The sequence below is a fragment of the Condylostylus longicornis genome, unplaced genomic scaffold, assembly GCF_029603195.1.
Source record: "Condylostylus longicornis isolate FDR11 unplaced genomic scaffold, ASM2960319v2 ptg000137l, whole genome shotgun sequence".
In the NCBI taxonomy this organism is placed as follows: Eukaryota; Metazoa; Arthropoda; class Insecta; order Diptera; family Dolichopodidae; genus Condylostylus; species Condylostylus longicornis.
The window spans coordinates 177,368-190,546 of NW_026578105.1; the positions used below are offsets into that span (position 1 = coordinate 177,368).

Here is a 13,179-nt window from a genome sequence, read left to right on the forward strand (position 1 = left end):
GACAAAATCATAAACATAATTTCGAAATTTAAAATTAAATAATAATAATTTGAATGTATGATAACGATATTTAATATAATTATAACTTAACAATATAAAAAAAAAAAAAAAATAAAATTTAATAAAATAAAACAAAAACTTAAAAAAAAAAAAATTAAAATGAAAAAGGTCTGCATATGTGATGACATAAAAATATTTTATATTTATTAACTACATTGAGGCCGTTCTTTTTGTTTTAATTTTAAATTTAAATAATAAAACTTAAAATAAAAATAATAAAAAAAAATTTTATATTTTAATATTAAATATCATTTTTTTTTTTTTTGTTTTTAATTCGATTCGAAATGTCAGTATTTCTTTTTTTTTTTTTTTAATAGTTTTTCTAAAATGTATTTCAAAGTGATTATTTTATTTATTTTTTAATTAAATCATAATATTCTTCTAATAAATATATGCTTTCTTTTCATTTTAAGTATTGATTTATTCAATCTAGAGCTCTAAGTTTCTTTTATTTTTTTAGTTCTTTGTTTTTTTAAGATTCATAAAGTAATCGTTGATAATGTGGATAAATCTCATGTATAGGAACATGTAAACTAAATTCTAAAGCAACGAGTACAGCAAATTCAGATGAAATCAATTCTTTACGATTTAAACGAAATACACTTTCAGTTTTCTAAAAATTATTAAAATAATTAAATTTTTATTAAAATAATTAAAAAAAAAATTTTAAATAAAAATCAAAAAAAAAAAAATATTTACCTCAATTAAACTTTTTAATAGTTCACCTTTAACATCATTCATTTTAGCACTTAAAAGAAGACAAGCTCCAGCACAAAGTTTCCTATTACTTTTATTAATCATATTTGATAAAATTAATTTTTCAAAATAAACATAAGCCTGTGATATTGTTACTAAATCAATACGTGGATCCATTTTATTAATGCGACGCATTTCACGTTTAATACTAAAAAAAATTATTAAATAAAATTAATAAAAATATTGTATTTTTAATATTATTAAAAAATACCTTCGCAATTTACTCAATGTTAATTGTATATGTGGAAATTTTTCTTTAAATTTATCATTTAATTCTTTTTTTAAATCGGATGGTCTAACATAATCGATCACCGATGTCATATATGATGTAAATGTTAATAATGTTCTATGTTTACCAGCTATTAATTCTGGATCATCTAATAAATTAGCTGAATACTGTTGAAATTGAAATGGTCGATTTTCATTATTTTCATCATCTAATAATTTAAGATCTGGTTGTGGACTTGCTGCACTATTACGTCCAATTGATGTATGATTATCATATGCATAACACCTGTTCAAAATTATTTAAAATGTAAAATTAATATTGAAATTTGAAAATGGAAAGTAAATTAAAAATATTTTTTTTTTTATATATATAAAAATTTAAAATTAATTTTTTCATTTATATATATATATACAATAAAAAAACACACAAACACAACATTTATGTTAGTTTTTTGTGAACAAAAAAAAAAAAAGGAAGAGAAAAACAGGAATTCAAACTACAAAGAAAAAAAAAACATTAAAAGTGAAGAGTGAAGAGAGATAATCAAAACTCAATGTGTGTTGTATTGTTTAAGTGAAAATTTTTTTAAAAGACACAAAATACCGGCCCCCTTTAACTACTTTTTATTAAAATTTATTTTTTTTTTGTATTTCGTTTAATATTCGTTAGTCCTATTTTGTCACTTTTTTCAAAATAAAGAGCATTTTAATTCTCATTTCACTCTTTCAATCTATATGAATTTATATGAATTTCACTGAAAAGAGAGATAAATAGTAGAGTAGAGAGAGAATGTGAAATGAAGAGTAAAATGCTTCTAATACCGAATCTTCTGAGTTTATTTTACAGTTTGATGTCAAATTTAAAGTAGAAAAAGGGCAAGTATTTAAAGAAAATAATTTAGTATAAAAGATTTTTTTAATTTTTTATATAAAAACTGTTCTACAAAATTATTTTCCAATTATCTTTGTTTTTGTTGATTTAGCTTTGTTGCACTGGTTAGTATCACTAAAATTGTTAATATTTTTATACTTAATTACAAGAATATTTTCTAAATACTGAAAAATTCAATTGGAATTTCGACAAAAATTAACAGTAAAATAAAAAAAAAAAGTTGTGAAGACAAATTATTAATTCGATTGTTTTGTTTTTGTTAAAAAAAAAAAATAATTACAAAAATTACTTAAAAAATTTGTTAGTGTAAAGATTTTGTTTAAGAACAAAAAAAAAAAAAAGGTATGTTTACCACTTTTTGCCTGTTTGGCCGGTTATAACTTTTGTCCTGAAAAATATGATATGATCGAATTTCGAAATGAGTAAAAATGTATTTTTTCGTCTTTTATTATTTTTTTTTTTTTAAATGTAAATCAAAAAATATTGTTGATAAAAAATATTTAAGAAAAAAAAAATAAGAAATTAATAAATTTAAAGAAAAAAAAAAATTAATTATATATAACGCTTAAAACAAGTTTTCGATAGGAAGATTTTTGAAGAAAAAATATAAAATATTTTAAATTGTTGTGCTACTAATACATTTTGACTTTGCCCATTTATCGGCATAAATGGGCAATAAAAATTTTAATAAAATATAAAAATATTTATTTAATATTTAAATTGGAACGAAAATTTTCAACTAGTTTTTCAATTTGGAATTATTTTAATTAATTAGAAAATATTAATTATAAAAGAATGTTGACTCATTTTGTATAAGCAAAGATAACAAAGTTACTGCTACCCTAAGCTAAAGTAGATTAAAATTATATATTTATTTAATTAGAATAATTGGACACTTAATAGAATCTACTAAATTGTAAAATTATCTATAATTTTTATTTTAAGAGCTTTATTTGAAGCAGATTGATTTTAAATATTAGAATTCGTAATTTTCGAGTAAATTTTAGAAAAAGTAATAATTTCGTTTTTTGTTAATGTTAAAAATTTAGGATATTTTTGGAATTTACAAATTACATATATGTATATTAGCAATTTATTTTTATATTAGAATTGTAATTAATTTACATAGGAGTTGTTTTCGTTTATGCACTCTGCACTGAAAGTTCTACATTAGAACTAAAATTTCTAAGTTGCGCAGCGTTAAACAGTATGCAAAAAAACTTTAGCTAAGTTTTTTTTTTGTTTTGTGTACGCACTCAACAAATTCTGTCAAACTTCTAAATGATCAGTTGTTCGAAAAAATAAAAGAAATGACATTGTTTATGAAATTGTATTCCAATACTTTTCGCCTGCCAATAAAGCACTGCAAAATAAGGAAATTTTAACAAGATTTGAAGACTTAAAGAAAAATTACTTTAATAAACTTTCAATATCGGGAATCTGCCATTTTGAAATTTAAAATTTTTTTTTTAATTTTAAATTTGAAAAAATAAAGAAATTTCATGAGACAATGACAAAATTTATACTAGAGATCTGTGCTACATTTTTAACATTTCTTTATTGCACATTGAATTTTCGAGTGTAATTTATTGCAGCCAATAATTTTCGAATGTACTTTAATGCAGTCAGTAATTTCAGAACGATCTATATTTTTTTTTTAGTGTATATAGCGTGAATTTTCGAATGTACTACAAGCTAGAAATATTCTAGAACTGAATAAACGAAAAATTTCATAATGTTTGAATTGATTTATTCATTGTGAATTACTTAAATTACATATGTAAACATAAAACAATTTATGAACGGAGCAGGTACTTTCTGTCATTCATTGAGAATAATTTCTTATTATTCTTTTTTATTCATTCTCTTATCAAACTTTGAAGGTAGCAGTTATATTATTAATAAAATATTTAAAAAAAATATTAAAAATCTGTTTGTTGTTATCCTATAACTTTAACAGTTAAATCTAGAATCTAGAACATAATTATCAATTAAAAATAATTCGAATTTTTTTTATTATTATTATATAATATTATTTAAATTGTAAAATATATTGTTTATAATATAAGCACAGCAAAAATATTTCATATTTGCATTTTCTAATTTTTTATTTTTCTGTTTTTTTCTGTTTGCTTTGGAATTTTTTTGGAAATCAATTTCATTTTTCGATAATGCTGACAAATACCTACATTTAATTTTTTTTTACATGATTTAGCAATAAATTTATTAAATTAACTTAATATGTAAAATTAAAATTAATAAAAAAAGAAAAAAAAATTATTTAAATTGTTGAATAATGCTAATTTACTTATGTAATTATAGAATTTTTTATTGATTTCAGCTTTGGCTTGTAAAATTTTATATGATTTTTGTAAATGTTATAAATTTGCAATTATTTATAATTAATTCAATTAAATTGAATGACATTATTTAAAAATTTAAAATTTATTATTAAAAAATTTAACATTATTTCTGATATCAAATTCAAATAAATTGATAAAATTTATTTTTATATTCAATTTTGTTATTACGCATTAAAATTTCAATATGTTAAAAATTAATTCCTTAATTTGCTACTTGGGTATCAAAGCACTTTATCGTATGATTAAATTAACATTACTTTTAATTGTATTAATACATTATTTGATATTGTTATTGGTTTCACTTTAACATATTGTTTTATGCAGGTATATTAATAATTATGCCTATAATATTTTTTTCTAATTAAAAACCTTAACTTAAACTTGAATAATATGTTGTTAGTTCTTAAGAAGAATTGAATGAATAAAGACTAAAATTTAACAGGTTATGGGCCCAGATAAGGCCACCGCGTGGTACTCGAAATAATTGTTCTTTTTTATTGTAATAGAAATATATACTATCGGGTATTTGTTTAATAAAGCGGATTTAAATATATATATAATAAAATGAACTCTAGTGCGAATATAGAAAAGTTAGATGACCATAACTATGAATCGTGGGCATTGCAAATGCGCAGCGTATTAATATATAATGATTTATGGAGTTATGTGAGTGGAAGTGAAATACGTCCTGTTCTAGAAAAAGGTGAAAGTTCATCTGGAAGCAATTTTCATGACATTCAAACGTGGGATAAATATGATGAAAAGGCATTGGCTTTAATTGTATTGGCATTAAAAGAAAATCAATTGCAGTATGTGAAAAAGGCAAAAACTTCGAACGAAGCTTGGGTTATGTTAGAGCAGGTTCATCGTTCAAAAGGGCCATCACGAAAAATCATGTTATACAAAAAGCTGTTTCAAATGAAAAAGAAATCAGATCAAACAATGACAGAGCTTTTAAGGGATTTTCAAAGTAGCGTGGATCAAATGGAGGAGGTTGGTGTGGAGCTTCCTTCTGAATTAATTACTATTATGTTATTAAATACCTTACCAGAAGAATATGAAAATTTTTGTATTGCGATTGAAAGTCGAGACGTGCTACCGAAATTAGACGTGCTGAAAATTAAATTAATTGACGAAGAAAATAGAAGGGAGGACTGTGCTGGTGAAAAATATGAAAGTAATCAAAATGCATTTTATTCAAATGTGCATAGAAACAAAGTTTCAGGTAACAAAAATGTGTTTAGCAAAAATAATGAAGGCCAAAATAATTCTGATAAAATCAAATTTAATGGTAACTGTTTTTACTGTAAAAAGCATGGCCATAAGAGTAGTGAATGTAAAAAGAAGAAAAATAGAAATCATTCAAAAGGAATAGCAATGAGTGCAGTTATACATGATAATACGAGCGTTACTAATACAAACGATTGGTATGTAGATAGCGGAGCGAGTGCACACATGTGCAACAACAAAAATTTATTTGTAAGTTGGACTTCATATGAACGTCGTTTGATACATATTGCCGATAACAATACAATGGAAGCTTATGGGACAGGTACAGTTGAATTTAAGGTAATGGGAAATGCTGACAAAATTATTTTACATAATGTAATTTATTCACCAAAATTACGTCATAATCTTATATCTGTTTCCAAGGCTGTCAGTTATGGTATAAAAATTATTTTTCAAGATACATATGCTACATTTAAAAATAAATATAATACTTCTGTACTAGTTGCAAATAAAATTAATAATTTATACGTTGTAGAAGCAGAAAAAATAAGTTCAATGTTTGCACATGAATCCTTAAATGATGATTTGGTTAAGTGGCATCAAAGAATGGGTCATTTAAATTTTAAAGACGTAATTAAAGTTAAAAATATGGTAAAAGGTATCGATGAAAATTTGAAATTAAATAAACTGAGATGTGTAATATGCGAAAAGGCGAAAATTTCCCAATTACCATTTAAAAATTCAAGCAAATGTGAAAGTGAATTATTGGGAATCATACATTCCGACATATGTGGTCCCTTTAGCGTACGATCATTAGGCGGAGCACGTTACTTTGCAACTTTTATCGATGAAAAATCACGTTATGTTGATGTGGCTTTCTTGAAGAGTCGAAGTGATATTTTCGAAGCATTTAAAAAGTTTCAAAAATCTGTAGAACGAAAAACTGGCAAGAAAATTAAAATTCTTCGCACAGACAATGCTCGAGAATACCTATCAAAGAATTTTAACGATTATTTAAGCAGCCAAGGAATTTCAAGACAGTTATCAGTAGAATATACACCACAACAGAATGGCATCGCTGAACGTGCAAATCGGACTTTATTAGATATGTCAAGATGTATGTTGTTGCAGTCAAATTTACCAAAAAGTCTATGGGCGGAAGCTATAAATACAGCAGCTTTTATTCGAAATCGTAGCCCTTGTAGTGCTTTACCTGGAAAAACTCCAACTGAAATGTTATTTGGTAAGGTACCTGATATTAATTTTTTAAGATCTTTTGGTTGTAGGGTGGTTGCACTGGAAAAAGGTCCGAATAAGTCAAAATTAAATGCGAAAGGTCAAATTTACACATTTGTTGGTTACTGCTCTGAAACAAAAGGTTATCGTCTATGGGATGGTTGCAAGTCTATTATTAAAAGGCGCGATTTACGATTTTTTGAAATATTTAATCCAAATAATTACATATGTGAAGTAGATTTTAAATTAAAAAATATTTCTGAAATAAAAAAAGGCCTGATAGACCCTCTGGATGTTGGTAATGACAAAAGTGAAATTCTTCAAAAAGGAACTTGTGACAAGCAAAACAATGTTAATACTGATGATGAACACGACATAGATGAAAATATAGATGAGGAATTTTTATCCCCGAATTCTGAACCAGATATTGAAGTATTCGAAAAATTTGAATCACCGAAAAGTATAAAAAAGTTGAATTCTGTTGAAAATAGAAGAAAATGTGGCAGACCGAAAATAATAAGAACGGGCCAAAGGGGCAGGCCCCGGAAACTTTATGAAGAAGTAAACTATGCATTAGCAGATCCTTTAAATATTACATCCTTCGATAGTGTAATGAAATCTGACGATAAAGATTTATGGATTGAAGCTATGGATTCTGAACTCAATTCACTACAGAAAAATAAAACTTGGCGTATAGTTGAACGTCCTAAAAATAGAAAAATACTTGGTAATCGATGGGTTTATTGTGTGAAAAAGAATGCAGATGGCTCGCCGAAATATAAAGCGCGTCTAGTTGTCAGAGGTTGTGAGCAAATAATGGGAATTGATTATAACGAGGTATATTCACCCGTTGCAAGATATGAAACAATTCGGACCGTATTTGCCTTGTGTGCTGAGCTGGAACTTTATTTGCATCAGATGGATGTGGTTACCGCTTATGTTCAAGGTGATCTTGATGATGAAATTTATATGGAGTTACCACAGATACCAAATATTCAGCGAGATATTTCAAAAGTGTGTAGACTACAAAAACCACTATATGGACTAAAGCAAGCCGCAAGACTATGGCACAAGAAATTAAGTACCTATTTACTTTCGTTAAATATGTTGCAAACAAGTGCTGATCAATGCTTGTTTATAAAATACGATGGCAATTCTATTATTCTTATTTTGATTTATGTAGATGATTTGTTAGTAGCATCAAACAGTTTAGAAAAAGTAAATGAGATGAAAAAACTTTTATCATTAAAATTCGAAATGAAAGATATGGGAGAAACAAATAATATTCTTGGTATTACAGTTGAGCGTAAAAATGAAACAGGAAATATTATAATTCATCAAAAGTCATACATAGAGAAAATTCTGGAAAAATTCGGTATGCAAGATGCAAATTCTGTAACAACACCGCTAGATACAAGCTTAAATCACGTATTGCAATCAAAATCTACAAACAAGGAATTGATTGAAAAGCCCTATCGTGAATTAATTGGGGCATTATCGTATCTATCAAATACAGTACGACCAGATATAGCTTATGCAGTTAATTTGCTCAGTCGATTTACAAGTAATCCGTTATTAATTCATTGGAATGCTGCCAAACGTGTTTTGCGCTATCTTAAAGGTACTCCTGATTATTCAATAAAATATAGTAAAACCGGAGAAGATCTGAAATGTTATGTAGACTCAGATTGGGCAGGCGACGTTTGTGATCGAAAATCGTGTTATGGGTATGTTGTCATATTTGGTGGCGCTCCAATTTGCTGGAAATCGAGAAAGCAACAGTGTGTGGCACTGTCGACAATGGAAGCTGAATATGTAGGTTTATCCGAAGCTGCTAAAGAAGTTATGTATCAAAGAAAATTATTTAGCGATTTAAAACTTCCGTTTTGTAAAGATAAAACAATTATATTCTGTGACAACCAAAGCGCAATAAGTCTCTCGAAAAATCCAACTCATCATAACAGATCGAAACACATTGATATAAAATACCATTATTGTAAACAAATGCAAGATGAGAAACTTATCGAAATCAAATACGTACCAACTCATGAGATGATTGCAGATGTTTTAACAAAAGGACTGAACAGACTAAAACATGAAAATTGTGTTAAAATGATGAATTTGTAAAGTGCGTTGATAGGAGGAGTGTTAAAAATTAATTCCTTAATTTGCTACTTGGGTATCAAAGCACTTTATCGTATGATTAAATTAACATTACTTTTAATTGTATTAATACATTATTTGATATTGTTATTGGTTTCACTTTAACATATTGTTTTATGCAGGTATATTAATAATTATGCCTATAATATTTTTTTCTAATTAAAAACCTTAACTTAAACTTGAATAATATGTTGTTAGTTCTTAAGAAGAATTGAATGAATAAAGACTAAAATTTAACACAATAATAATATTTTTTTAATTATAATTTAAATTAAGTATATAAAAGTTTATCAAAAAATTATTATAACCTTAAAGTAATAAAAAATAATATATTTTTTAATTACATTTCATAAAAGTTTTTTCTTTTTTTTTTTGGAAAATAATGCTAAAAATTAATAATATATTGGCAGTATTCCGTATTGTAATACTCAAACTTCGACTATGTATCACGTTCCATTTTATATTTTAAAAAAAGTTTACAATGAATTTAGAATTCTGTAAAATATGTTTTCGAAATGTAAAGAACCAAAGCAAAATGTGCTTTAAAATGCCAAAAGTTCTGGATGCATTTTGAATTAAATAAACTAGTAAGTTGATATTTAGACCTGTCTTTTATAATAATCTTTAATGGCAATAAAGATTTTTATAATACCTCACAATCTGTGAAAAAAAAACGTGAATGCCAACGACAAAAATTAAAAAATTTGTGTCCCGAAATGTAAAAAAAAAAAATCTTTGTTTTTGCTTGGTCAATGCATTGTCTTCGTATTTAGTTTTGAATTTAATGGCTTGATCGTTTATTTTCGTTATTTTACTCGGCAAGTGAGAAGAAATTGAATAACTATCATATATTTCGATAATGTAATTTTCGAGCGGTAAGAATTATTCTGTATTTCGTATCACGTTTTCTCTAAAATATTATACAAAATTTATTCACCTTGCTTTTGAAAGTGAGACGTTCAGTTGATGATTTGAGAAAAAATGCAAATGCATCCAAATGAAAAAATGAGTAATTTTATATTGGATAAGTAAAATATTAGAAATCTATTAGAAAATACTGAGAATTCTTTCAAATCGAAAGTGAATAAAAGGTAATTAAATAAAAGCGAGATACACGATTAGGTTGTAAATATGGTTTTAAGGCAGTTTCAAAATTTCAGCATTGACATTACGGAATACTCCCTTTATTGAATTTATTTTCGATATTTCGAGGCATTTGTGGAATAACAAAAACTAAAATAATAAGAATAATGAAAATTTTTTAATTTATTTTTTTATTTAATTCGAATTTGTATTCAGACAGCTTAGCAGGTTTTTTGTCGTTTTCTTTTTTTTCCACTTTTTATTAATTTTTAATAAGCTTGGCGCTTTAGCACAAAAAAAAAAAACTAAAATAAAATTGCAGATTAAAAAAAAAAAATGAAATTTCTTGTTTTAATTTTTAGTTTTTTTTTTATTATTCTTCAAAGCTTCCAATTTCATAGCACGAGCTTTGAATTTTTTTCTTTTTTATAAAATTTGATCATCAAGTTTAATTTAAGTGATTATGAATGCGACTTGACAAAAAAAAAAAAAAAAGAAAATACAAAAATTCTTACACACCAAAAAAAAAAAAAAAAAAAAAAAAATCTATTTTAGCCATAACATGGTAGTATTTTTTGCGCAAATTAGCATTTTATACAAACATATGAATTGAATTTAATAGTAAAAGTAAAAAAATAATTAAGCTTTTATTTTCAAGCTAACCTAATCCCAGAATATGAAAAATTATTTGAAATTTTTGGCGAAAGAAGAAAATGGTTGTATTAGAAAAAAAACAAAATATGAACAGGGTTTTTAATACGCAAATAAAATGTCAAAACCCCAGGGTTATAACAAAAATAGAGGAAAAGATAAAAATTAATTTTTTTTTTTATATTCTTTAATATTCTTTAATTTATGTATTTAAAAGTGAAAATTGAAAATAATGTAAAAATGATTAATGGAAAAAGCATAGAAATGTTCTTTTTTTTTTTATAAAAATGATGAGAAATAATGCCGAGTCGCCGATCTCTATAATAAAATTCACTTATAATTTTATTTAGTAATTAAAATCTTAAACTTTAAATTTAGTGCACAACGACTTTAATTCATGAATTTTAATTTTATTTTTATAATAAAAACAATTTTTCTATTAAGTATCTATGCTATAAAAAATTGAATAATGACAGACCTTATATTACGTCAACGAGTGACTGAGTGACATTTGTCAACGAGTGACAGAAGTGAATGAATTCAGTAATATTTTATTTTTTTGTAAAACTCTCATTTTCAATTGTAACTATTAAAATGTTTAATTGGATTTCATTATTAATTAATTAACATTTTTTCTACATGGCTTTTTAAATTCGAATTTATTAATATTTTTTTTTAATTATACAAAAATATTGTATTTAATTTAAAATCAATTACTTATACATTTATGTATTTCTTATGTCACGCTTTCGGGATGAAGTGAACAATCAATATTCATAGGGAACAATTATTATTATTTAAAAAATTATTTGTGAAAAATTAAGAACATTAGCTTAAATTTTCGGCATAAAGCACAAAAATTAAATAAAAAATAAATAAATAAATAAATAGGAACAAAATTAAACACATAAAATTTTAATTTTTTTTAAAACTGATTTTAAGCATATGTGCCAATTCATCAAGATTTTTAATAATTTTTTTTTTTTTGAAAAATCAAAAAATTGTTGAATGAATTTCCCTAATTTTTTTTCAAATTAGCATTTTTTTTAAAAAAATATAATGTTTTATAAAACTCAAAAAAAAAAAAAAATGAACAGATTTAGAAAAAAAAAAAAAATTAAATAGAAATATTAAGTACCTTGCAATTCCATGATTTTTTAAAACAGCAGTTCCAGTTATTTCAAAATTATTTTCTGGTATAACACTACATGTATTACCATGTTTTTTATCTTTTGCATATGGTCTTGATGGTACCAATAAATGACCATATGATATTTCCTAAAATTAACAAAAAAAAAAAAAAAATTATCAGCCTAATTATTTTAATTTTATATTTTGGATTGAATTTGGATTACCTGTACACCTTCAATTCTATCAATTCCTAATAAACTAAATGGATCAAATGGTGCATCATTTGCTGATAAAGGTCTCGGTCCAGATGTATTACGACGTCTTCCTTCTTTTCTTAATTCAGCTCTATAATAATTAAATGCAATTAATTAATAAAATAAGAAAAAAAAAATATAAAATATTTAAATTTTAAAAACTAACCTTCCATTTCTACCCTTACAATATGGTATACTGGAAAATATAAAAAATGGTACCTTTCTTGATACCAATACAATTCTTTCATCTTTATATTGATGATTTTTGTGCGTTGTTGCACTCAATAATTTAATATCTTTTGCATCTAATGCAGTGATTTGAACATTCTTACAATTCATACCAAATGTGGTACGACCTGGTGTTAAACTTTCTGTACTACTATCATCAGTTACATGATTATAACCTTGTGTGCCCATTAATGTTGAACGTTTTATTGTATTAACATTACTTAATGTTGATGCAGCTGATACAACTGGTAATTGATTATTAATAACATTTAAACGTGTTGGTACTGTATTTAAACGAGCACGCCTTTCTGGTATACAAATAGCATCACTGGCATTACTTGAAGTTCTAAAAATATAAAAGAGATAAATTATTTTATTATTTATTTATTGATAGTAAAGAGAAAAGAATATATATGAAATATTTATTTATAAAATGAATAAATGCATAAAAATTACAAAAAATTTTATCTTTATTGAATTTTTACAAGTTTAATGGTTTTTGTTGAGAACAAATTTTATTTATTCTCTTGAGTCATTTATATTATGTGTAGGTAAGTAATGCGTTGCAAAACCCTCCCTCCTCTTTTTATACAAAAATCGGTTTAATTTTTCTCTCTTCTTATCAATTTTTATGTACATATGTGCTTATACTTATGTGTGTACGCGCTACAATCTTAAAATTACAAAAATAGTCTGATAAGAGGTTGTCTTTTTTATTTTTTTTATTTCTTGATTAGAGCAAAGTGATAAATCAATTTGAATCAGAAAAATTTGAAATTACGCCTTGTTTAATATCAATGAGACATAAATTTTTTTTTGTTTTGTTGATTTTAGATAAAGTAGACAATATGGAGACATCTGAAATAGAATATCAAAAAATTATGAATAATAAAAGTAAGATATT

General features: G+C 24.7%; 1 protein-coding gene across 2 annotated transcripts in view; it reads right to left on the bottom strand.

Moving 5' to 3' along the window:
* Nucleotides 1-349: 349 nt before the first annotated feature.
* Nucleotides 350-13,179, bottom strand: part of LOC129615579 (CDK5 and ABL1 enzyme substrate 2) — a 54,359-nt gene continuing 41,529 nt past the window's right edge. Inside the window, exons 3-9 of one of the 2 annotated variants that reach the window (XM_055530836.1) lie at nucleotides 12,214-12,621; nucleotides 12,018-12,138; nucleotides 11,801-11,940; nucleotides 2,289-2,324; nucleotides 1,028-1,330; nucleotides 760-964; nucleotides 350-673 (exon numbers count right to left, since the gene is read on the bottom strand). In XM_055530836.1, the coding sequence (XP_055386811.1) occupies nucleotides 533-673; nucleotides 760-964; nucleotides 1,028-1,330; nucleotides 2,289-2,324; nucleotides 11,801-11,940; nucleotides 12,018-12,138; nucleotides 12,214-12,621 (1,354 nt within the window). In that variant the 3' untranslated portion in view covers nucleotides 350-532. The remainder of the gene's footprint in view (nucleotides 674-759; nucleotides 965-1,027; nucleotides 1,331-2,288; nucleotides 2,325-11,800; nucleotides 11,941-12,017; nucleotides 12,139-12,213; nucleotides 12,622-13,179) is intronic. The other variant, XM_055530837.1, reaches the window with a different exon arrangement.